This window comes from Perognathus longimembris, chromosome 1 (genome assembly GCF_023159225.1).
Source record: "Perognathus longimembris pacificus isolate PPM17 chromosome 1, ASM2315922v1, whole genome shotgun sequence".
NCBI lineage: Eukaryota > Metazoa > Chordata > Mammalia > Rodentia > Heteromyidae > Perognathus > Perognathus longimembris.
In genome coordinates this window covers 45,637,261-45,662,962 of record NC_063161.1, presented here as the reverse complement: position 1 = coordinate 45,662,962, position 25,702 = coordinate 45,637,261, and the positions used below count along the sequence as shown (strand labels likewise).

General features: G+C 43.3%; 1 protein-coding gene across 2 annotated transcripts; it reads left to right on the top strand.

Annotated features, from left to right (window-relative positions):
* Positions 1 to 664: 664 nt before the first annotated feature.
* On the top strand, positions 665 to 24,217 carry Rab5b (RAB5B, member RAS oncogene family). Of its 2 annotated transcripts, XM_048362474.1 has the most exons (7): positions 665 to 788; positions 1,902 to 1,980; positions 17,087 to 17,349; positions 19,474 to 19,625; positions 20,016 to 20,138; positions 20,908 to 21,001; positions 21,615 to 24,217. In XM_048362474.1, exons 3-7 carry the CDS (start codon positions 17,187 to 17,189, stop codon positions 21,728 to 21,730), a joined length of 648 nt encoding a protein of 215 aa, XP_048218431.1. In that variant the 5' UTR covers positions 665 to 788; positions 1,902 to 1,980; positions 17,087 to 17,186; the 3' UTR covers positions 21,731 to 24,217. The 2 variants fall into 2 exon arrangements, with proteins under 2 accessions (XP_048218431.1, XP_048218441.1); XM_048362484.1 differs by lacking the exon at positions 1,902 to 1,980.
* The last annotated feature ends 1,485 nt before the right edge of the window (positions 24,218 to 25,702 follow it).

Genomic DNA, 25,702 nt, shown 5'->3' with positions numbered 1-25,702 from the left:
TTAAAAAAATTGCTACGAAGGGGTTAAACTGACTTCAAGCTACCACTTCTTTGTAGTTGGCCTTTGTCTCCACACACACACACAAAGTCCCGAATGCCACTCACTAAAAATTGCCCTCCGCTTGTTCCATTAAAGGGGGAAAGCGCTGATGGAAGTGCTGCTTAAATCCACAGGCTCCTGGTCCTTAGGAGAGGTGCTGCGCTCTCAGTCCCCGAATCTGTCACCGAGGGCAGGGCCTTAGGGCCACCCCGCCAAATCCAGGGGGAGGGGCGAAGGTCAGCAGCGCCCTTCCGAACCCTTGTCTGTCACTCAAGTACGGGATTCTTGCAGTACTGGCTAAAATTTGTCTTTGACCCGCCTCCAACACTCACCTGATTAGATGTTTATGAGTCAAAAGGCGGGGTCGTCGGGTGTCGAGTTCTCGTTGGCTAATACATCTGCCTGTCGACGCTGCACCGCCCCCTGCTTCTGGAAGTTCGCTCTTTACTGGCTCCTCACCTCGTCCATCTTCAAGGTTTCTCCCTAGTTATTGGCTTGAGGCCCCGTCGGTCCGGTCCCTCTCTCGTACTGATTGGTGGAAGGGCCTCAAAAGTCCCGCCTTTCTCCACAGGATTGGCAGATTAATGCATATATAACCCACCCTCGGTGGTAGGCTATTGGCTGAAGTCCCCCCTCCCAAGGCGAGTCGGAGGAGGTGGAGGGGGAGGAGGAGGGGCCAGAGGGTTTGGTTGAACTGCAGCTGTTTGTTCGACACAGGCTTGGGCCCGACGGGGGAGACGGAGCCCCAGGTACTGAGGCTGATGGAGCCCACAAGGGCAGAGGCAGAGGTGCTGGGGAGATGGGAACAGCCTGACCCAAGACCCGAGGCGGGTGTGGGCCTATGAGAGGGGGTTAGGGCGGCCCACTGGAGAGGGGAGAAGGGGGCCGGGCCCCTTCAGGCCCAGTGGGGGCGCTGAGGAGGGGGATCTGGAGGACTGGGAGCCTGAAGTTGGGGAGGCGGTAGGGGCTGGAGGCCCCGAGTCTGTGTGCGGGGCTGGACGGGCCTCACTACTCTTTAAACGGCTCTGGAGAGGGCGGAGCTGTGGAAAGGGACGGGTGAGGTAAGCCCATTTGCCCCGAAGGGAGGTGGGGGTCAACCCTGACTCCTTGCCCCGAGGGTAACTTGAGGCTGGGGGGGGGGGGCGGGTAAGACGGGGGACGGGGATCAATTGAGAGCTGTCTCTTGGGAAGGGCCTGAGCAGTGTGCTTACCTGATCAGAGGCGTTATTTTCTGGGAAAGTGACTATTATAAAGCCAGGGTGCCCTGGTAAGGAGCCGGGAGGGATTTGAACATTTCTGATGTAAAAGACGCAGGGTAGTGTTGAGGAACTAGAAGCAGAAAGCATGGCCTGCTCTCCGTTGTGGGAGCTCCTGGGACCGCTTCAGGATCGCTGGATGCTGTGGATTTAGGAGTATTCACTCTTTTGTTTCTTTAGTATTTAGATGTGGTGGCTTGAAGTTTTTTTGGTCCTCCCAGAATAAGAAGGTGATGACAAAAGTAGATTTCTTTTTTCTTGTTCTCTGATTATTGGCTGCTCCAAACTCAGCCGCTATACTTTTCTCATGGCCTTATGGTTTAGACTGCAAACTGTTTTTCTTTTCTTTTTCTAAAAAATTTTATTTTACTGTTTTTATGTTCTCTGAAAGCTAAGAAGTTCAATATGAATGGTGTTTTCTGCTGCTTTCCCCTGCCCCACCTTAATAACTTGATCTATAGTGACTACTCAGATCTTGTTTACCTATAAATGGGGAATGATTTCATTGTCTGAATGTAAAGGGTCTTAGAGATCCCAAGTCAGTAAGAAATTTTCCAACCTTAGTTGATGAAAATACTGTGAGACTTAGACTTGGCTATTTCTTAGACAGGTGATGGAGTTCATCAATCCTGGTGATATACTGAGGAAGGGATTTGAGGACCAGTGAGAAATTCCATTCCGGAAGGTTGGCATCACCCCCTTGTGCTTTATCTACTTTTTCTGGAGCCCAGGTGTCTGTGTGATTAGAAAATTGGTCAAACCTTGAGGTATTTGGGGGAAGAGAGAAGTATAGAAAAAGATGAACTTAATGGATTAATAAGTCAGTAGATTCTCCTTCAACCATATCTTCTATTTTATTTTACGTAGTTGTACAAAGAAATTTCAATTCTGTACTTTTAATGTTCAGCTCACCTTTTAGTCTTCCGTAGATTGGAACCCTTTGGACTTTCCCTTAAGTCACTTTCTTCTCTTTCCCTCCTAAACCAATGTATCTTATTATTAAATTTTAACTTACAAAGTAATGTATGCATATGTTTAAATATTTATGTTGTACTGAATTGTAAAAAAAATATGTTCTCCCACATATTCCATCTAGAAAGTCAGAGAGCAGAGACAAATCAGAATATTCTCACTGTCTTTTGGGGATGTGCCTCTAAAGGCAATTCTGTTTAAATGTTCTCCCTACACTGGGGTGTCTCTTTCCCATAGTTTTCCCTTTTTTGATGATACTCTGTTATTTATTGTGCTTCTGTCACAGTTCAGGCTGTTTTCTATCAAATTCAGACAATCAGAGAGCAGTACTCGGGGTTATCATTAGCCTTCTTCAACACATACTTAGAGTTGTACATTAGATAGCCTAAAAATGTCCTCATAAATGGACAAAACTTCTCTTTCGTGGTGAGAAAAGAAACATGAAGGTGAATGTTTTTTGTTTGGGATAGTTATTGGCATCTTCTGGTTTGTGATTTTAAAATATTTGACTGTCCCTTCCATACCTCTGAAGGTGGTGAAGACACAAGAAAAGATCAGGGTATAGAAAATGCCAAAGAGGGGCTGGGAATATTGCCTCATAGCAAGAGTGCTTGCTTGCCTCATATACATGAAGCCCTGGGTTCGATTCCCCAGCACCACATATATAGAAAATGGCCAGAAGTGGCGCTGTGGCTTAAGTGGTAGAGTGCTAGCTTTGAGCTAAAAGAAGCCAGAGACAGTGCTCAGGCCCTGAGTCCAAGCCCAGGACTGGCAAAAAAAAAGAAAGAAAGAAAATGCCAAAGATTAGAGAGGATGAATGAATACATGTACATATCTTTAGACTTTTCTCTAGGACTGGCGTAGTTTATGAAAACAGCTATGGTGGGGAGTTAGAATTAAGGTTTCTGCTGAGCACAGTACAAAGTCTGGGCATCTGAAAGGGCTTCAAAAGCTAGTAAGGTCAGTTAACACCATGGTAGTATGAATTGTCCCTTACTGTCTGAGATTTAGATGGTATCTCTCATGGTGGTAATCTTGTGTACTTAGTAGGCAGAAATTGAGGTTCAAAGCCAGCCCAGACAGAAATGTCTGTGACTCTTAAACAGCTAAAAGCAGGGTGGGAGCCTAGCACCCATGGCTCACCCCTGTAATCCTAGCTTCTCAGAAGGCTGAGATCTGAGGATCACAATTTGAAGCCAGCCAGGACAGGAAAGTCCATGAGATTCTTACTTCCAATTAACCACCAAAAAGTCAAAAATGAAGCTGTGGCTCAAATAGTAGTGTACGAGCCTTGAGCACAAAAACTCAGGGACAGTGTTCAGGCCTTAAGTTCAAACACCAGGACTGACAAAAAAAAGTTGGGTAAGAGGCATGGCTCAAGTGGTAGAGCACCATCTGAATAGGTCAAGTGAACATCAGGCCCAGTGCTACTTGGTACAAGATACGCCCTAGCCCCAAAGCAGGGAAATACAAAGAGGGATGGAAAGAAGGATCTGAAGTTGTTACAATTTAAAATGTAAATAATACTTATAGACTTAGAATATTTTTTTCCAAGAGCTGAGTGGAATTAATTTGAAACATAGACCTGGGGTTGCAACCATGTATTTGGAGAAGGCGCTGTCCTTAAAATCATACTCCTTTTACTTCTTATAAGAGCAAGGATGGCTCCTTTGTGGAGTACTTGTTTGTGTGTATTGATGTGAAGTTAACTTTTTTTGTGTGTTCCAGTACTGAGGATTGAACTCAGGGGCTGGGCGCTGTCCTCAGCTTTTTCTACTCAAGGCTGGCACTCTACCACTTAAGCAGCAGCTCCACTTCTGGCTTTTTGCTGTTTCATTGGAAATAAACATCTCATGGACTTTCCTGCCTGGGCTGGCTTGGAACCGTGATCCTCAGACGTGAACCTCCTGAGCAGCTAGGATTACAGGTGTGAGACATCAGCTCCTCAACTTTGAATTTGACTTCTTAGAAGGAGGCCTAGTGGGAATAAGGTGAAGCAACCGAATACAATCCACTTTCCTCGTTTTAAAAGCTTTCAGTTCTGGGGTTGGGATGTAGCTCAGTGGCAAAGCACTTGCCTAGTAAGTGCAATGTCCTGGGTTCGATCCCCAGTACCAATAAACAAAAGACAAGCAAAAGCTTTCAGATCTGAAGGGGCGTGGTATTTGAGTGGTTGCCTAGCATGTGCATGGTTTTGTATTTGACTCCTAGCATAGACAAAATGAAAGAAAAAAATGACCAGATTGAAAACTATCCAAAATGTGAGACAATGAACTTAAAATAAGGAAATGCCACCACTCTCTGGGAGGAAGGATACCATAAAGTTCACCATATTACACTCCTACTTCCCAAGAGTGTTTTTCAAAAGATTTAGTCATTCACTCAATAGTAACTAAACAGAATACGGGTCACCAAAGTGTGCAAAGTATATGCAGATTTCTAGGTGAGGTTGTAGCTTTGGTTCAGGGGCAGTTGTATACTTTTCAGATTGTCCTCAGATTCTGTGGTGGCTTTAATTAATTAATTATATTCTTTTTTTTGCCAGTCCTGGGGCTTGAACTCAGAGTCTGGGCACTGTCCCTGAGTTTCCTTTGCTCAAGGCTAGCACTCTACCACTTCCACAGTGCCACTTCTGGCCTTTTTTGTTTGTGGTACTGAGGAATTGAACCCAGGGTTTCATGCATGCTAGGCAAGCACTCTACCACTAAGCCACATTCCTAGCCCCTTGAATTTGTTTTTTTGATGTGTTTTTCAAGTTCAGGAATTACCTGTAATGACCCAAAACTTTTTAAGTACTGATTTGAAAATTCAGGGACTTTGTTTTTAGCCACAGTTGCTTCTGTTGTAGGAAGGTGACATATTGGGTGTGATTAAGCCATCTGCACCTAGTAACCAGTGGCAGGAAAAGCAGTTAGCCCATGTGAATTACAACAGGACCTTGTGGGCTGAGCCTCAATGGGGCCCAAAGAGAGAATTGGTTCTCTGAGACCTGTTGAAAATATTCCCAGCTTGTCATGGTGGCTCAAGCCTATAATCCTAGCTACTTGGGTGGCAGAGATTGGGGGAATCACAGTTTGAAGCCAGCCTAGGCATAATAAGTTCTGGAGACACTCCATCTCAACCAAGGGCTGGGCGCAGAGGTATACTTCTGCCATCCCTGTGACAAAGTGAAGCATAAATAGAATTGTAGTCCACACTTGCCCAGACATAAAAGTGAGGCCCTATCTCAAAAATAACCAACAAAAAGGGAGTAGGAGTGGCTCAAGTGGCAGAGCACCTACTTAGCAAGGCCTAATTAGCAAGGCCAAATTTAAACCCCAATCCTACAAAAAAAAAAGTGTGTGTGTGTGTGTGTGTATGTATCCAACTGTACCTAAGGTCCATCCAGATGACACAGCAAGAATTGATTAGGGGAGGGCACACTTTGACTTAATTAAGGCATTTAATAAGCAACTACTAGAAATCAGGTGTTCTGCTTTGAAGACTTACAATGTTAGTTTTTTAAGTCCCAGTTTTGAGAAGTTCATAGTATAGCAGAACAAATGGATGCAGACAACACAGAATAATAAATGCTATGATAGAAACCTAGTCTTAACACTGTTGGAACTCTTTGGGACACTAGAGGAAGCAATGATGAATTCTGCTGAGGTGGGAAGGTACTTACAGTTTCACAGAAGGTGACATTTGCACTTGCCTTCTGAGATACATTTTTCTAGATAGACAAGGTAGCGAAGGGCAATCCAACCTTTCCTAGGTCAATATTATGGAGTTTGCACTAGGATGCTGATAAGAGATAAGTGTGCTTTTTACCTCTTGGAGAGATATTAGGGAGAGGATGGAGGAAGTAGAAGGACTCTCATTTGAGTCAATGACTCATTGGATAATACTGGATTCACAGAATGAAAGAGCTTAACTAGTAGTTTCAGTCTTAGTTCAAGATTTTGCTGATTTGGGGGCTGGGAATATGGCCTAGTGGCAAGTGCTTGCCTCATATACATGAAGCCCTGGGTTTGATTCCTCAGCACCACATATATAGAAAAGGCCAGAAGTAGAGCTGTGGCTCAAGTGGCAGAGTGCTAGCCTTGAGCAAAAAGAAGCCAGGGACAGTGCTCAGGCACTGAGTTCAAGGCCCAGGACTGGCAAAGAAAAAAAAAAAAAGATTTTGCTGATTTGGAATTGGAAACCCTGCTTAAGTGGTAAGAGTGTCTTCTAAGCTCAAGAGCCCTGAGTTCAAACCCCAGTACCTCTTTTAAAAAAGAGAAAGGAGAGAGGGACATTTTGGTGATTTGAGTCTAAACAAAGTTGGAGAAGCGATGAAGGTAATTGTAAGGCCTGCAAGTTACTTTCCCTTGTGTCTCCCATTTGATGTGCTTTTATTCCTACTATCCTGGCAGAGGGTTGGTAAAGACCTAGAGAGGAGTGTGTGTGTGTGTGTGTGTGTGTGTGTGTGTGTGTGTGAGAGAGAGAGAGAGAGAGAGAGAGAGAGAGATTTGTGATTTGCTGGTACTGGGGCTTGAACTCATGGCCTGGATGCTGTCCTGAATTCTTTTGCTCAAAGCTTCAAATTGTGATCTCAGCCTTGTGAGTAGCTAGGATTATAGGTATGAGCCCCCAGTGCACTGAAAGAGAAGCATTTTCTGTCAGAAAAATGTGATTGTAGATCCCAGGGAAGGTCTTGGTCTTCCTAAGTTGCTTTTAGTCTCAAAGCCAGTATGTATGATCCAGTCTAAGCTCTTGTTTCTGTTCTGGTACAATCTCTCTCTCTCTCTCTCTTTTTTTTTTCGGTCGGTACTGGGGCTTGAACTCAGGGCCTGAGCACTGTCCCTGAGCTTCTTTTTGCTCAAGGCTAGCACTCTACCAATTGAGCCACAGCACCACTTCCGGCTTTTTCTGTTTATGTGGTGCTGAGGAATCGAAGAACCCAGGTCTTCATGCATGCTAGGCAAGCACTCTACCACTAAGCCACACTCCCAGCCCCTGGTACAATCTCTTTAGAATTTAACATTTCCTGCTTCCAGAAGTATAGTAGGGCTAGGAATTTGGCTCAAGTGGGAGAATGCCTGCTTAGCAAGCATTAGGCCTGGAGTTCAAATCTCCAGTACTGCCCCCCCCCCCAAAAAAAAGAATGGAGGTCATATTTGTTGGTGTAGGCCTGAAGAACCCACACTCAAGAAACTGAGGCAGACTCTCCAGTTTGAAGCCAGCTTAGGCTATATAGCAAGGCCTTGTCTCAGAATTTAAATTTTTTTAAAAAATACAGTGATATAGAAGAGATGAGAGTTTGGACTAACAAAGATGAAAGACGTTGAAATAGATTATTTGCAACTATGAAAATAAGACAATGATCTGGGCATCAAGTATCTCGTGCCTGTAATCCTAGCTATTCAGGAGGCTGAGATCTGAAAATTGAGGCTCAAAGCCAACCTGGGCAGGAGAGTCCATGAGACTCTTATCTCTAATTAACCAACAAAATCCAAAAGTGGAGCTATAGCTTAAGTGATAGAATTCCAACATTAAGTGAAAAACCTAAAGGACAGGGACAACATCCAGGCCCTGAATTCAGGCCCTAGTACCAGCATACACACAAAAAGAGACAATGAAACCTGTTGAAATTGTTTTGGAAGGGGGCAGGGAGAGTGATAGAGGATGAAATTGGATTGTAAACAGGTATGGAAAAATAACAGTGAACCCCCCCCCCCATGCATGCTAAAAAAGAAGAGATCATGGCTTAGTGGCAGAGTGCTTGCCTAGCATGCATGAAGACTTGGGTTTGATTCCTCAATACCACTTACACACAAAAGGCTGGAAGTGGCGCTGTGACTAAAGTGTTAGTGTGCTCTGAGACGAGCTATAAAGAAGCTCAGGGACAGTGCCCAGACCCTGACTTCAAGTCCCAGGACTGGCAAAAAAGAAAAAAAAGAAGAGATAAGCTAAGCCAAACAAACAAAAAAAACCTAAATGTTGTCCACCAGTGGCTCACACATGTAATCTCAGCTCCCCAGGAGACAGAGATATGAGATTATGGTTCAAAGCCAGCTCAGGGAGGAAAGTCTGAGATGCTTTATCTCCAGTTAACCACCAAAAAAAGCCTAAAGTGAAGCTGTGACTCAAGTGGTAGAGTGCTAGCCTTGAGCAAAAAAGCTTAGGACAAAACATTAAAATCTGAACTGAGTATTCAAAAAAAAAACCATCTCAGGACAGTGCCCAGGCCCAGAGCCCAAGTACTAGGACCAGGACACACACACACAAAAGGTGGACAGGGAGTAGAAGTACTTATATTTGATTCTTTTTTTTTTTTTTTGCCAGTCCTGGGCCTTGGACTCAGGGCCTGAGCATTGTCCCTGGCTTCTTTTTTGCTTAAGGCTAGCACTCTGCCACTTGAGCCACAGCACCACTTCTGGCCATTTTCTGTATATGTGGTGCTGGGGAATCGAACCCAGGGCCTCATGTATATGAGGCAGGCACTCTTGCCACTAGGCCATATCCCCAGCCCCCTATATTCGATTCTTAGCAGCTCTGTGATAGCTGACTATGTAATACCTGACAAATTGACTAATTTTATGAAATAGAGACTGGACTAGATGTAGATGACTTATTATAAATTGTTGTTGGTTTTCTGTTCTTCCTTTGTTTCTTTTTTTGGTCAGTCATGGGGCTTGAACTCAGGGCCTGGGCACTGTCCTTGGGCTTTTTCCCTCAAGACTAGTGCTCTACCACTTTGAGCCACAGAGCCACTTCCAGTTTTCTAATACTTAATTGGAAATAAGAGTCTCACTGACTTTTCTGCACCAGCTGGCTTTGAGCTGAGATCCTCAGATCTCAGTCTCCTGAGTAGCTAGGATTACAGGTGTGAGCTACCAGCACCCAGCCTAGATTGGTTTCTTTATCTGGCTGGCAGACTTTATACAGCTCACCTTTGGGACTAGGCTAGATCTGGTAGCTATATACTGAGTACTCAGTTTACTGAGAGGTGATAGACTTTTGAAGGCCTTATATAGATTTGGTATGACTCAAAGCTAGCATGTGAAAGGAGGCCTGGGGAATGGAGTGTTGCTTTAGCTGGAATTGACAGGTGAGGAAATCTTGCCTGTTATACTACTTTCCAGCATTGCTTGGAGAACTGCCCATATTAAAGAACATTCTCTACCCTTCCTTACCCTGCCCCAGTAGGCTGACCCATAATCAGGCCTCCATTCCTCCTAGTTATTGGGTCTTTGATAAGCCTTTCTTTGTTTGTTTGGTTTTGTTTTTGTTGCCAGTCCTGGGGCTTGAACTCAGGGCCTGAGCACTGTCCCTGGCTTCGTTTTGCTCAAGGCTAGCACTCTGCCACTTGAGCCACAGCGCCACTTCTGGCTTTTTCTATATATATGTGATGCTGAGGAATCGAACCCAGGGCTTTCATGTATATGAGCACTTTACCACTAGGCCATATTCCCAGCCCTGATAAGCCTTTCTTGTGGAAATATATTTCTGAGGGAATTTAAATTTGATCTCTGAGAGTGTTGAAGGGAAGGATAACTTTTTTTCTTTCTTAAATTAAAAAAAAAACCCTCAAATTGAAAGGTAATAAATATCACATCACTTGACTAATTTGCTTTGGTTTATAACTTTGTCTTTGAAGTGATCATTTGCCCATTACCAACTCTTGGCCAAAAACAAAACAAAAATACACCACTAGATGAGGGAAGAAATCAGTTGAATCTCATGTATTATTTCTGATCTTTTGAGAGTCTAGCTATGGCATGGTCCAAGTGGTAGAGTGCCTGCCCTAAGTTTAAAACCCCAGTTCCAGGGGGACAAAAATTGACCTTATAAATATAGTGTGATTAAAGATGAGTAGCCCATCAATTATAGAAAAAGCAGATTCCTGATACTGAAGTGGGAGGTAGACTTTTCTAACCCAGTAGTTACAAATCTCCAACAATCCAAAGTTGCTTAGTAGTAAGAAAGTTTGTTGAGGGGCTGGGAATATGGCCTAGTGGCAAGAGTGCTTGCCTCGTATACATGAGGCCCTGGGTTTGATTCCTCAGCACCACATATACAGAAAATGGCCAGAAGTGGTGCTGTGGCTCAAGTGGCAGAATGCTAGCCTTGAGCAAAAAAGAAGCCAGGGACAGTGCTCAGGCCCTGAGTTCACGGCCTAGGACTGGCCAAAAAAAAAAAAAAGGAAAGTTTGTTGACCCATTTTTGGGCTGTCGATCTGAGGGTTAGTGACAAGGATTTTGCAAGCCCAAGTTTGCCTGTGAAAGTTTTTGTCTTCATACTCCTCCAAATTCCTACTGTTCCCAGGCCTAGAGTGATGTGTTTAGCCATGAGAATTCAGTCTGTTCTAACTCCCATGTTTTTATATTGTAGAATAATCGTTACATTTAGGCTTATAATGTTCTGTCCCTTGAATCACATGCTCTGAAGTAGATAAAAATTTAAGGGATGAAACTGAACAACTGGAAACTTTTCCTCTTGTTTCTTGGGAGTGTGTGTAAAAGAAAACTGATTAGTTTATCACTTGACCTTTTTTTCCTCTTATGTCATCTGTTTTCTCTTTTAGTGTTCCACTGACCAGTCCTCTTTCCCTATAGGACAGTGTATATGAAGTACCACATAAATATGTCTCTAGAAATGGTTCATCCTAGACTGGGCGCTGGTGGCTTATGTCTGTAATCCTAGCTACTCAGGAGGCTGAGATCTGAGGATCACAGTTCAAAGCCAGCCCTGGGAAAGTCTATGAGACTCTTTTCTCCAATTAACTACCAAAAAAAAATGAAAGTGGTAGAGTGCTAACCCAGGGACAGAGCCCAGGCCTAGAGTTCAAGCCCCACAACCACCACCACCCAACAACAACAAAAAAGGATTATCTTCAGATTCCTTAAGAGAAGCAAGGTCCACAAAACTTTGGGAATGAATTCAAATTTTGCTCTCCTGCATTTTACTAGTCTCCACCCCTACCAATGATCTTTATAGATAAGCTGAGCTTCTGAAAAGCAAAGGGAATGAGTAACCTTAAGTCACAGTGAATTGAGTGGCAAAGCAGAGAAAACTGAGGCATTAATTCTAGAGTCCTTAGCACATGCGTCTTAGCCTATTTTCTCACTTTTCATGATGCTCTATAATTTTAGTAGCAGCATTGGGGAATCCTCCAACCCCTAAATTTTACTCAGCCTTCATCTGAATATCACCAAGGAGTGCTTTAGTGGCATCCACAACTATAAGCTGTCCAGAGACAACGTCATTCCATCCCTGATGAACCATCTTTCAGTATCAGGCTTCTCTAAGTCTGTTTTTAAACTTTGATCATGACTTAGTTTAAAAAAATTCTTACACCATAACTCATGTTTAAAAATACATATATAAGTGAAACTTTCACAGAGTAATTTTTTTTTTGATGGTAGTGAGGGGGGGGTCAACTCAGGCTTATTTATGCTTATTAAGCAGGCCTTCTACTTCTTGTTTTTTGGTGTTTTTTTTTTGCCAGTCCTGGGCCTTGGACTCAGGGCCTGAGCACTGTCCCTGGCTTCTTTTTGCTCAAGGCTAGCACTCTGCCACTTGAGCCACAGCACCATTTCTGGCCATTTTCTGTATATGTGGTGCTGGGAAATCAAACCCAGGGCTTCATGTATACGAGGCAAGCGCTCTTGCCACTAGGCTATATCCCCAGCCCCAGGCCCTCTACTTCTTGAGACATGTCCTCCTTCCCCTAGCCCTTGTTTATTATGTACTTGCTTTATCTATCATTTATTTATTTTTGTTGCCAGTACTAGGGGTTGAACTAAGAGCCTCTTGTCACTCAGCTTTTTTTCCTCACAGCTTGTACCCTACTAATTGAGCCATACGTCCACTTCCAGAATTTTGCTGGTTAACTGAAGAGTCTCTTAAATTGATCTATCCAGGCTGACTTTGAAACAGGGTCCTCAGATCTTAGCTTGCTGTAGACCTAGGATTATAGTTGTGAGCAACCAGCCCTTTAGTTTTTTTTTTTGTTTTTTTTTTTTTTGGCCAGTCCTGGGGCTTGGACTCAGGGCCTGAGCACTGTTCCCTGGCTTCTTTTTTGCTCAAGACTAGCACTCTGCCACTTGAGCCACAGCGCCACTTCTGGCCGTTTTCTGTATACGTGGTGCTGGGGAATCGAACCTAGGGCTTCATGTATGGGAGGCAAGCTCTCTTGCCACTAGGCCATATCCCCAGCCCTCCTTTAGTTGTTTTTTAAGTAGGGTCTTAAATACCTAGGCTGGCCTGGACTGTGATTTCTCCTATTTATACCTCCTGGGTAGCTAAGATGACAGTTGTATGCTACCACACTCAGCTTTTATCGATTGAGATGGAGATCTCAGTAACTTTTTGCCTGGATTAACATCAAACAGTGATCCTCTTGGTCTCTCTCTTTGGAGTAGCTAGGATTACAAATGTAAGCCACTGTGCCCTGCTGACAAAATGATTTAAGACTTATTGCCTACTGTTTGCAATGTACTTCTTCTATATGCATTTTAGGTAACTAAAAAAGTTATTTAAAAGTGACTCATCAGCTAGATGCCGCTCATGCCTGTAATTCTAGCTACCCAAGAGGCTGAGATCTGAAGACCTGAAGTTTGAGGCCAGCCCAGGCATAAAACCCCATGAGACTCTATCTCCAAAATCATCAGTAAAAAGCTGGCCTGGTGGTATGACTCAAGTGGTACAGTGCCAAGCAAGCAAGTAAAGCAAGTCCTGAGCTCAAATCCCTGTACCATTAAAAAGAAAAAAGGTTGGGCACTGGCAGCTCATAATCCTAGCTGAGATCTGAGGCTCACAGTTCAAAGCCAGGAAAGGCAAAATCTGTGAGACTCTTCTCTTCAATTAACCACCAGAAAACCAGAAGCAGAGCCGTGGTTCAAAGTGGTAGAGCACTAGCCTGGAGCAGAAAAACTCAGGGACAGTGCCCAGGCCCTGAGTTCAAGCCCCAGGACTGGCAAAAGATAAATAAATAAAAATAGGATTATTTAGAATGAAAATAATTGGAATTCCTCCACATACTGTTCACCTTAATTTTACTTTGCTCAGCAGTTATGTTAGGTTGGGTGTGGTGGAGCACGCATATATTCCCAGCTACTCGGCTTGCATAGATAGAAAGACTGGCCAAGGTACAATGCAGAACTCTGTCTAAATATAATGAAAGAAAAATAAAGGGGTCTTTGGGAGTGTGACATGAATCGTAAGAGCACTTTCCTAGCAAGTTCAAGACCCCGAATTCAAGCTTCAGTACCAAAAGGAAAAAAAATGATTACTCTTTTTTTTCCCCCCCCCGGCCAGTCCTGGGGCTTGGACTCAGGGCCTGAGCACTGTCCCTGGCTTCTTCTTGCTCAAGGCTAGCACTCTGCCACTTGAGCCACAGCGCCACTTCTGGCCATTTTCTGTATATGTGGTGCTGGGGAATCGAACCTAGGGCCTCATGTATACGAGGCAAGCACTCTTGCCACTAGGCCATATCCCCAGCCCCAAAAAGTGATTACTCTTAACAGAAGAGTGTGTATTCTTTGGTGTCTTCATGTGAAAATATCAAACCATGTTTTATTTGTGTGTGTGCTTGAACACAGGGCCTCAAGTTCTTGCTTGTTGTTCTTTTTTGTTTTGTATTGGCTTAAGGCTGGCCCTCTACCACTTGAGCCACACCCCCACTTTCAGCTTTCTGATGGTTAACATCCTGTGTAGCTACCATTACAGGTATAAGCCACCAGTTCCATCCATATATTTTGTTCTAACAGAGAAAATTGACACAAAGGAGTTAGAAACTTCATAATAAGGATGTCCACAATGCAGGCATTGCTGGTACTTTTATGAAATCCTAACACTTGTGAGGCTGAAATAGAGCGGAAAGTTGAGACCAGCCTGTGCAAGGTGGTAAGACTGTCTCAAAAAAAGAATAAAAAGTAAAAAGGGGGAAAAAAGGACACCCTCCAACTGAGTGAAATTGGCTTTGTGAAAAATCTATATTTTTATTTTGATCATTTCATTATAGAGCAGTAAAAAATTAATCACAAAATGATACATATGTGTCTGGATTCTTAGAATTCACTGGCTAGCTGACTCCAAAATTCCCCATTGGATTACAGTAAGTTGTTGTATTTCTTTAAACTGTCTAGTCAACTCTAGAACTTTGATTTTTCTATCTCAGTTCTCTGCTGACTTCTAGTTTGTCCTTTTTTCTTTGTTTTTTTTTCTTAATATATTGGCTGTTTTGTGGAAATACGCTGATAAATAACACTGAGATATATGCCAATGTATTAACTTGATCTTCTTTACACATAAAAGAAAAAAGCAGGGCTGGGAAAAAGGCTTAAGGGTAGAGTGCTTGCCTTGCAAGCACTGGGTTCCATTCCTCAGCACCACATAAACAGAAAAGGCCGGAAGTGGCTTTGGGGCTCAAGTGATGAAGTGCTAGACTTTGAAGTCAGGCCCCATTTTACCACGTGAGCCCCATTTTACCATGTGAACCCCATTTTAGAATCGAACCCTGAGCCAATCAGATTTGTACCTGAGTCCTAATCTTGCTTGCTTGAACACCTGATTGTTGTAACCTTGTTCTTTGCCTTTATAAGCCCGGTGTAATCACAGCTCGGGGCTTCCTCCTAACCTCCGCTGTGTTGGTGGGTAGGACGAGGCCCGAGTTACAGCTCGCTTAAATAAAGCCTTGCCTTGCTTTTGCATTTCGGAATGTCTTGAGTCTCGGTGGTCTTCTTGGTGGTGGTTTCGCAACTTGGCATAACAGTGATAGAGTGCTAGCCTTGAGCAAAACAAAGCCAGAGACAGTGCTCGGGCCCTGAGTCCAAGCCCCAGGACTGGCAAAAAAATAAATAAGAAAAAAGCAAGGACATGAAATAAAACCTAGCCATTATTAATTAGCCCTATACAAATGTATTTCATTTAATCCTCATAGGTTCTCGGGGATAGTATTTTTCATTTTCCAGTGAAGGTAGGAAGGCTCAGAGAGGTAGACAGATGCTTAATATCATAACAATACTGGTTAATAGTACTTACTGAGAGCTTGATTTATGTTATACACTTTCAGTTCTTTGTATGTATACTCCCATTTAATCTTTAGAATAGTCTTATTCAGTAGGTGTTTGTAAGGCCCCATTTACAAAGGAGGTAGGCATATAAATATTATGTGTGTGTGTATGTGTGCTGGTCCTGGGGCTTGAACTCTGAGCTCTTGAGCACTGAGCTCTTCTGATCAAGGCTAGCACTCTGTATGTTTATTTGTTTGTTTGTAGGGCTTGAATTCCATGGGGTTTGAACTCCATGAGTTTGAACTCAGGGCCTGGGCACTACCCTGAGCTTTTTTGCTCAAGGCTAGTCCTCTACCACATTGAGCCACAGCTTCACTTCCAGTTTTCTGGTGTTTAATTGGAGATAAGTCTCATGAAATTTCCTGCCCAGGCTGGCTTTGAACCATGACCCTCAGATCTCAGCCTCCTGAGTAGCTAGGATTACAGGTGTGAGCCACCAGCACCTGCTGTACATTTATTTTTGTAAGTTGCCCCAGGTATTTGCCCACAGAGTCATTAAGTAGAACTAGAAAACAAGCCCAATTCCTCTGGGAGTTTTGTTCCTCTGCATTGCATCTTCTGCGATTTTCATTCTTACTATCTAGAAAGTAGCATTGCTAAGACAGTTAACTGTAATTTGACACCAAAACTATTAACTGTGGTGACAAAGAATGGTTCCCCACACATAAGAGAATGATGTCTGTGGAGTCGCTAGGATCAGCCATGGAGAAAGGAAAGGTATAACTCAAACAATGCTTCACTTTGGAGAGAGATTTTTGTGCTCTCATTAACTCCTTCTTTCTCTGTAGAGTCAAGATTATAAAATACATTCAGATTTGGATGACTAGAATCTCAGAGCCACCATTTTTTTTTTTTGATAACTCCCCTCCTCTTCTAGCAGCTTTCTTAGCCCTGTTAGAAGAAAGAGGAATTGATTCAGTTATTTTTTCATCAACTATTGATTGCTTGAAGACATATCCCCTGGATACTCCTGCATGTATTTAGAAATAAACCTGCCTCTAGTTTGGAGGTTTATAGCTGTTAGGCCTCTTTGGTGTGGAGAGTAATCTAATCTCTAGGCATCAGTAAGACAGCTGCAAGCCGAGAGTAAGTCAAGTTTACTGACTTAGATTTGATAGACTCTCAAGACTTGGGGAAGTAGCAAAAATACAGTGAAAAAGTTGATACCTAATGTGATCTGTGGGTTGTGTTTCTTGCCTCACCTATAACCAGAAACGAGGAAGAATAGGTTTCTTGGCAATAGGACCATGATCAGATCTTTGGAAATGTCTTCTCAAGACAGATCACATATGAATACAGAACCAGATGCTACCCCAAATCCTTAGGAGAGGTGATGGTTCCTCATCCCTAGGGTAAATGTATCATTTTGAGAACTAAATAAAAGGCATGGCATTAAGATGCCAAGGAGACACTAAGTATCTAGGGTACCTGGGGGTGAATCCAGGCTAACCAGTTTATTTTGACTCAGAAAAAATCCTTTGAAGACTTTATGCGGAATTAATTGGGATTAAAATCTCTGTTTTCAGTCTCCATCTCAGCTTCTTGCCAGTCAGACTTTGTGGTAGGGCAAACTCTTATTTCAGAAGCAGTTCTTAATCATTGTCCCCCACTCTTAAAGCTAATTATCAGCTGCTTGGGAACTTCTTAGAGTGGTAACTTTTCAATGATGGAAAGTCCTCAGAGGACCAAGAAAATGAAGACATTCTGCCTTTTCTCTAAAAAGCAATTGTACCAGCAATGGATCTGTGTCTTAATTTTTTTCCCACTTTTTTCTTGCAGGACTGTTGAATCCTGGAAGTCCCCTCCCCTCCCCCTTCTCCCCTTTGCCGCTTTGTGGCATCCCCCTCCCTCTACCCTTTCCCACTCTAATAATCTGGCCATGACTAGCAGAAGTACGGCCAGGCCCAATGGGCAGCCCCAGGCCAGCAAAATATGCCAGTTTAAATTGGTTCTACTGGGGGAATCTGCAGTGGGGAAGTCTAGCCTGGTATTACGTTTTGTCAAAGGACAGTTCCATGAGTACCAGGAGAGTACCATTGGAGGTAAGTACTCCAGAGAAAGAAGAAATCCAATAATTTCTAAGACAAATTGGAGGGAGATATATAGGACCTGATTGTGGATTAGCACCATTCATTACCCCAGGAATAGAAAAACAAAAATAATTTTAATAAACACCAAAAATCAGGTGTTCATCTTTTTGCCTCCTAGAAAAAAGAGATTAAACTTTATACATCTAAAAAAAAAAATCATTTCATCCTACTCCTTGTAATCTTTTTGTTGTTGTTGTTTGTTTTTTTGCCAGTCCTGGGGCTTAGACTCGGGGCCTGAATACTGTCCTTGGCTTCTTTTTGCTCAGGGTTAACTAATACTCTACCACTTGAGCCACAGCACCACTTCCGGCTTTTTCTGTTATGTGGTGCTAAGGAATTGAACCCAGGGCTTCATGTGTGTAAGCCATATTCCCAGTCCCTCCTTGTCATCTTGGTGACAGGTTGAGCTGAATGACATCTTGAGCAGATAAAAGTTGGTTTGGGTCTGGGTGGTGGCTTGTGCCTGTAATTCCAGCACCTAAGAGGCCGAGGCAGGAAGACTATAGTAGGTTCCAGGCCACCCTGAACTATATAAGGAAATCTTGGTTTGAAACAATGATTCATTATAAAAAAAAAAAATTATATCACAGTTGGCCAAGAGTCACATCTGGGTGGCTCACACCTATAATTATATCTACTCAAGAAGCAGAGGTCTGAAGATCAAAGTTTGAAGCCAAACCCCCCCCCCCCCCGCAAAAAAAATCCACAAGACTATCTTCCAATTAACCAGCAAAAATGCTAGACTGGAGGCATGAATAGTGGTAGAGCACTCACTGTGAAGGAAAAAGTTGAACAGAAAAAAAAATGAAAGAAAAAAAGACATGGGAGGTCATGGAGCCCTGAGTTCAGCTGTGGTATTAGCCAAAATAATAATAATAATAGCAATAACAAAAGAATTGCCCTGGCAGCATTTCAACCAGTGTATACTTGAGCTATACTCTAGATCTGCTGGCTAATATTGGAGGTAGAGTGAGGTTGATGGCAGTAGCACAGGCGTATGTCTGGAGAAAGTCCTTAGATGATTATGCTACACATAGCTAGTAAAAAAAAAAAAAAAAAAGTGGGGCTGGGGATATGGCCTAGTGGCAAGAGCACTTGCCTCGTATACTTGAAGCCCTGGGTTCGATTCCCCAGCACCACATATACAGGAAATGGCCAGAAGTGGCGCTGTGAGTCAAGTGGCAGAGTGCTAGCCTTGAGCAAAAAGAAGCCAGGGACAGTACTCAGGCCCTGAGTCTAAGGCCCAGGACTGGCAAAAAAAAAAGTCTGGAATCAATATCAATACCAAATATAAAAGGCACTTGCCTTTACTGTAACTAGCTTCAAATAGGTAGCTAATTCAATAAAGGATCTTTTATGAGAATGTCCATATTGCTCCTTCCCCCCTTTACTACTCATCTTGAAAGGGGAGTGTTCTGTGGCAGGTGGTGATAGGAAAAAGTATTGGCCAAAGTCAGGCCCTGATGGGTCATGCCTGTTATTCTAACTTGGTCAGGAGGCCAAAACCTAGAGGACTGATGTGTGAAGCCAATCACAAGACTGTCATTCCAAGTAAATAGCAAAAGAAACAGGTCTGGAGGTATGTTTCAAGTAGTAGAGTGCCAACCATGAGCAAAAAAGGCAAGTGAGAGTATAATACCCTGAGTTCAAGCCCAGGTACCAGCACATACACACAAAAAGTTTAGCCAAATACTGATGGCTCTGGGACTTGCTATCAGGCTTGAAATTTTTCTAATTAGTCTTTGAAAATCTTATTATAAAAATCCTATGAAGTTATTGACTCTGTTATTATTGTTGTCCCCTCCCCCCCCATTTTGGTTAGAAGGATGACTGGTATCAGAGTCAGTGGTGTACTTTCTCCCTCACAGTTTAAGCACCCATTCTTTATTTAGAGCAGTTTTTGCCAGAAATGTCTTGGCCAAAGACGATCTTAATCTGGTTCACAGAACAGTAAACCTGTGGCTGAGCATCCTGGATAGTAATTGGTCTTCTACTGAGAATAGAGATACTTTGAAAGGGGTGGTGTTCCCATTCTTCCTTCCACTTACCACTTCTCCTTTATTATTTCTTCCATAGCGGCCTTCCTCACCCAGTCTGTTTGTCTAGATGACACAACAGTCAAGTTTGAGATCTGGGATACAGCTGGGCAGGAGCGATACCACAGCTTAGCCCCCATGTATTACAGGGGTGCCCAAGCTGCAATTGTGGTTTATGATATTACTAACCAGGTAAGTGAGCTGAGAAGACTGTCCCTGATTTTATTTATATGAATTAAACAAGGTGGGGGAGAGGAAACAAGTTCTTGGAAATAACAAAATAAGAGTATAAAGTGCGGGCTGGGAATGTGGCTTAGTGGTAGAGTGCTTTCCTACCATGCATGAAGCCCTAGGTTCAATTCTTCAGTACCACATAAATAGAAGTGGCAATGTGGCTCAAGTGATAGAATGCTAGCCTTCAGCAAAAAAAAAAAAAAGTTCAAAGTGCTAAGATGAGGTAATGAATTATCAGAGACCTGTGGTTTTACTGAGATGAGTTATAGACTGGCTTTTGATAGTTTGTCGTGGATGGTCAGTCTTTCCAGTTACTCATTCCTCATTCTCTTCCTAATATTTTCTTAGGAAACGTTTGCCCGAGCAAAGACCTGGGTAAAGGAACTACAGCGGCAGGCCAGTCCTAGCATTGTTATTGCCCTGGCGGGGAACAAAGCTGACCTGGCCAATAAGCGCATGGTGGAGTATGAGGTAAGCCACTCCATGAAATCTCAAACACACTCCCTCTGTCTGTGAGACCTCTTTTTTTTCCAAACCAGCCATTTTGGAAAGACTTATGTGAGAACATTCATTGTTTCATTCTCCAGTTCTACACCAAATTTAATACAGCAACACTGTGACCCTAGTGACAGCCAGGTTTTAGAGGAATCAGAAGAAAATCCTAGAGCAGAGTGGTAGAAAAGTATCAGTTGTGGTACTTCCAGTGTGAAAATAAAGAGAGAACAGTTAATTTGAGGTAAAGAATCTATTCAGTTGTTAGAACCAAAAGCCTCAAACCTACTTCCCCTAAATTAAGATTTCTTTTTTGCTGTTGTTGTTGGTCGTAGGGCTTGAACTCTAGGCCTGGGCGCTGTCCCTGGCTCTTCAGCTCAAGTCTACTGCTCTACCACTTTGAGCCATAGTGCCACTTCTGGTTTTCTGGTGGTTTATTGGAGATTTAACAGTCTCACGGACTTTCTTGCCTGAGCTGGCTTTGAACTGAGATCCTCAGCTCTCCGCCTCTTGAGTAGCTAGGATTACAGGCATGAGCCACTAGGCACCTGGCCCCTAAGTAAGATTTCTGACATCTGTTTGTTGAACTAAGTAAACAGGTTCATCCTGAGGGAACCTCACCAAATTATGGATCCAGTGTTATATGGCAGGAGGGCCATTAATTAAGGGGAGGAAACCTAGTATCTTGCCTAGCCTTGGAACTATATGAGAATGAAAAGGCAATACTTATTTCTCCCATTCCTTTCAGGAGGCTCAGGCATATGCTGATGACAACAGCTTATTGTTTATGGAGACTTCAGCCAAGACAGCTATGAACGTGAATGATCTTTTCCTGGCAATAGGTAAGGTCAGAACATCCTAAGGTCATCCTGTCTGCTCCTTGTTGATAAGAAAGGTCATCAGTGACCAAATCAAGGATAGGTAGGAGTGTCTACTCTTGTAATAATTTCAAGTATCAGGCCAGGGGTGCAGCTCAGTGGCAGAGCACTTGCCTAGCAGGTGCAAGGCTCTAAATTTGTCCTGAGCACTGAAAACCTATAATCCTAACTACTCTAGGGAAGCTGAGATCTAGAATCACAATTTGAAGCCATCCTGGGTAAGGAAAGTCCTTTATCTTCAATTAACCACCAAAAAGCCAGAAGGGGAGCTGTGGCTCAAGTGGTAGAGCGCTGGCGTTGAGCACAAAAGCACAGGGACTGTGCCCAGGCACTGAGTTCAAGCCCCACAAAAAGAAAAAAATAAAGAGGTATGGAAATACCTTAGCTATCTATTGTGACTTGTGTCCTTTGGCTGCAGTCTTAGCCTCCTTGTGTTCTATATAGTTTGCACGGTAAAGTCTCCCCTCCTGAACTTTCTTGTAATCTTTTGCTTTACCTCTTACATTTCTCCTAATTGTGTATGTGTGTAAATGTGAGTAAAATCTTCCATACTGTTTTCTTCTCTTTTTATCATTAGCTAAGAAGTTGCCAAAGAGTGAACCCCAGAATCTGGGGGGTGCAGCAGGCCGAAGCCGCGGTGTGGATCTCCATGAGCAGTCCCAGCAGAACAAGAGCCAGTGTTGTAGCAACTGAGGGGGTGGCTAGCAGCAAACAAGTATGGCGCTAGCACGACAGCTAAGAAGTAACCTCCATCCCCACCCCTCAGCACACAGCCCCTACGGTAACAGCACACTGAGCCCTGGCTCCCAAGGGCTGCCTCCTGACAGCTCCATCATGGCACTTTTTAACGCTTCAGCAACCAACACCAGGCAGCTGTTGCCACTGGCCTCCTGCCCTGTACTCTGGGGCTTGGGGGTCAAATCCCCCCAGGACTTACCTTCCAAAACAACTTTCTCCACTTTGTATTATAGGTGCAAGACAGTGACCTTCTTTATCTTTCCTCCTCCTCCTCTATGTTCTTCCCCTATTTTTCCAGAACATACTTTTTTCTCCTGCCCCATCCCGCTTCCCTTCCACTTTTGATCAATCCCTGTTCTTGATCCTCTTCTTTTCCCAGGATGGAGAAGGTGGTGAGCCCAGGAACTAAGAAGGGAGTGTTCTAGGTCAGTTACATTTATAAGCCCTGGAGGGAAAAGAAGGCCGGGAGCAGGAGGAAGTAAGGAAACATTTCCTTTTGTTTTTATTGGGTTGGAGTTTCTCATAGTTAAACACTGCAGAGTTGGCCTCATGGAGGGTGTTCCTAGTTAGAGGTAAGAATGGGGAGGCAAGCTCTCAGGCCACAGGAAGTCATAGGTTGTTAGCTAGCCAGGGGAAAGAGAGGTGTCATCTATGGTTCTGGAACTCTTCCGAGGCCCAGTTTTCCCTCACCCAGCCCCTTAGGTAGCTTCTCTCGTAGATTGGGGATCAGATCCCAGAGTCCTCCAAAGAATCTTCACTGGTTGCCTGCACCTTTGGCTCTGCTGTGATCTAATTGGAGGAGGGACCAGTTTCTGATGCCCATCCTCTGATTTATACTTATGCATTTCCCCTCCACCCCTGGCCTTAAGATGGCCTCACCTCCATACACCATATCCCCCCTGCAGTTTGCACTTTAGCTGATGGTGATTCAGTCAAGATACTTGTTTTACAGGGTTTTTGACTGATTCTGCCTGTCCTCCAGCCTTTTTAATTAAGTGGAATCTGAGATATATGAGGTTTGGGGAGGGGTTTTAGAGAGCCGGACCAGTGGCAGCTACCCAAGCCCTGTAGCCACTGCTAGCTTCCTCCTACTCTGATGTAACCTCTACTCTTGCCAGCCTAGCTGTTGGATATAGGTTGCCTTTAGTGGAGAATTAACTAATAAGCAACTGGAGAGTGGCCTCAGGTTAGCATCGGCCCAGGTAGAAGAATAAAGAGAAGTCAGACAAAAGGGAGAAGTTTTCTATCCTTTTCCAGGGTTTTACATTCAATTTGCTATCCATTACCATGTCTTTTCTACTTCCCTGTAAATAAGCAAAATCTTTATTCTCACTATATTGTGTATTTCCTACCTCCCGTCAGCCCATTTTCTTCTTTTTTTATCTCCTCCATTCTAATCCTACCATACCTATCTTTCCATGTAACCCATGGTTTAATCTATGTACCACTAGGGGCTAGTACCACAAAGGCCTGCTTAGGCCTCCCTCATATAATACCACCTATTTCTGTAAACAGGAAGTGACTAGCACTGAAGGTTCTTTACAACTGTCTCACATCATCAGAGGACCTTGGCTCTTTCTAAGTCTTTAGCCTCTCTTCACATCCTTCATCAGGTGTTTTAGGATGTCTGTGGGAAGCTATCAAGGTGAGAAAGAACTCTAAGTTACCTCTTGTTTTAGCCTACTTTTGGGAAAATTTGGGGACAAAAGACAGGAAAAACCACAGTAACCCAGGATTGGAATCTTTCTGCCCTTATGGCTTGGAATTGGCCTCTGTCCCAGAGCAGCTGAGAAATCCATGTAGTTGAGATGCTGAAGGATTCAGCTTTGGTTCTTCCACTTGGGCCTCAGTTCCCTTCCTTTTCCAGGGGCAGCCTTAGTTCCCATGGCCCTGAACTACATATACATTTCCCCTTTCTTTCTTCCACAGAACCCATTAGTTCTCCAAAGCACTCAGTGCATCCTTTTTACAAGTGGAAGAACTAGGATGGCTCTGTAAGTCTCTTAGAAATGAAATTCTCCATGAAGCTTTCCTTGTGGAGCCGGAGTGAAGATATTTCATTGCCTTGGGGCTGGGGAAATGCTTTCCCAGGACTCCCCATTCCTCTCCCTCTTAGGAACAGTATTGGCCTTAGCTTCCAGGCCACTCTGCTGCCTTTCCTCTACTCCTACCGGCTCTTCTGCCCTCCTTTGAGCACTGTTGGGGTTGGGGATTTTAGTTTTTTATTTCCCAGCTCTTTTTTTTTTTTTCTTCTAATCATTTTTCTTTTGGTTGTTTTTTTAAGGGGAAGGGGTATCTCTTTTTTTGCTTCTGAGAAAGCATTTGCCTTTCTTTCCCTTTCTCCTTCCAACATAACAATCGTGGTAACAGAATGCGACTGCTGATTTACCGATGTATTTAATGTAAGTAAAAAAGAAAAAAAGAAAAATGCATTGGAGTGTTGCTTTGTTTTCTGTCATTTGTGTGTCTGCCTGATACTAGAAATTTGAAAGAAAGAGTACCCACTGTCTTATTGAATTAGATACATATCTTTTCCTCCATTTTGGTACCTCTTTATTTCCTCTAATTTATTTTTCTTTGCTAGTCCTGGGCTTGAACTCTGGGCTTGGGCACTGTCCTTGAGCTCCTTCTGCTCAAGGCTAGCGCTCTATCTTTTGATCACAGTGCCACTTTTTATTCTTGTTCAAAGACCTAGATAGTTGATCAAATCTGACCTTATTTTATTTTTTTTTTAGGCTCTTTTTTCCCCATGGTACTGGGGTTTGATCTCAGATTTGTTAGACAGGCACTTTTTTTTAACCAGTGCTGGGGCTTGGGACTCAGGGCCTGAGTACTGTCCCTGGCTTCTTTTTGCTCAAGGCTAGCACTCTGTCACTTGAGCCGCAGCGCCCCTTCTGGCTTTTCCTATATGTGTGGTGCTAAGGAATCGAACCCAGGGCTTCATGTATACGAGGCAAGAACTCTTCCACTAGGCCATATTCCCAGCCCACCACAGGACTTTTTAAAGAGAATTCTTTTATTACTATTATTATTTTTTGCCAGTCCTGGGCATTGGACTAAGGGCCTGAGCACTGTCCCTGGCTTGGAACTGTGATCCTTAGACCTCAGCCTCCTGAGTAGTTAGGAATGCAGTTGTGAGCCACCAGCACCCAACTTTTCTTTTTTTTTTTTTTTTTATTTTTTTATTAATTGGACATAAATTTTTTTACAAGGTGTTGTGCAAAGAGGGTGCAGTTACATAGTAGGGCAGTGTGTACATTTCTTATGATATCTTACAACCTGTTTTTCTATCCCTTGTCTAGGTCAGGTTGACATATATGCAATATACAATGTATCAAGAACATATACAGTATTCACAGACTTGGTCTCTACTGTCTCTCCGTCTCCCTTTGTTAACAGTCATATATCAGGGAGATCATGCCCCTTTGTTTTCTGTGTTCTAGGCTTGTCTCACTCAACATTATTTGTTCGAGTTCCGACCATTTCCCTGCAAATAACAATATTTCACCATTCCTAATCGCTATGTAGTATTCCATTGTGTATAAGTACCATATTTTTTGGATCCATTCGTCTGTGGAGGGGCATCTGGGTTGTTTCCATATTTTAGCTATTGTGAATTGTGCCGCGATAAACATGGTAGTACAAATGCCTTTTTGATATCTTGGATTTTGCTGTTTAGGATAGATGCCTAGGAGTGGTATGGCTGGGTCATAGGGTAGGTCTATATTGAGCTTTTTGAGAAACCTCCATACTGTTCTCCAAAGTGGTTGTACTAATTTGCACTCCCACCAACAATGGAGAAGGGTTCCTCTTTCCCCACAGCCCCTCCAGCATTTGTTGTTTCCTGAGTTCAGAGTATAGGCCATTCTAACTGGGGTGAGGTGGTATCTCAGGGTTGTTTTTATTTGCATTTCCTTTACTAGCAGG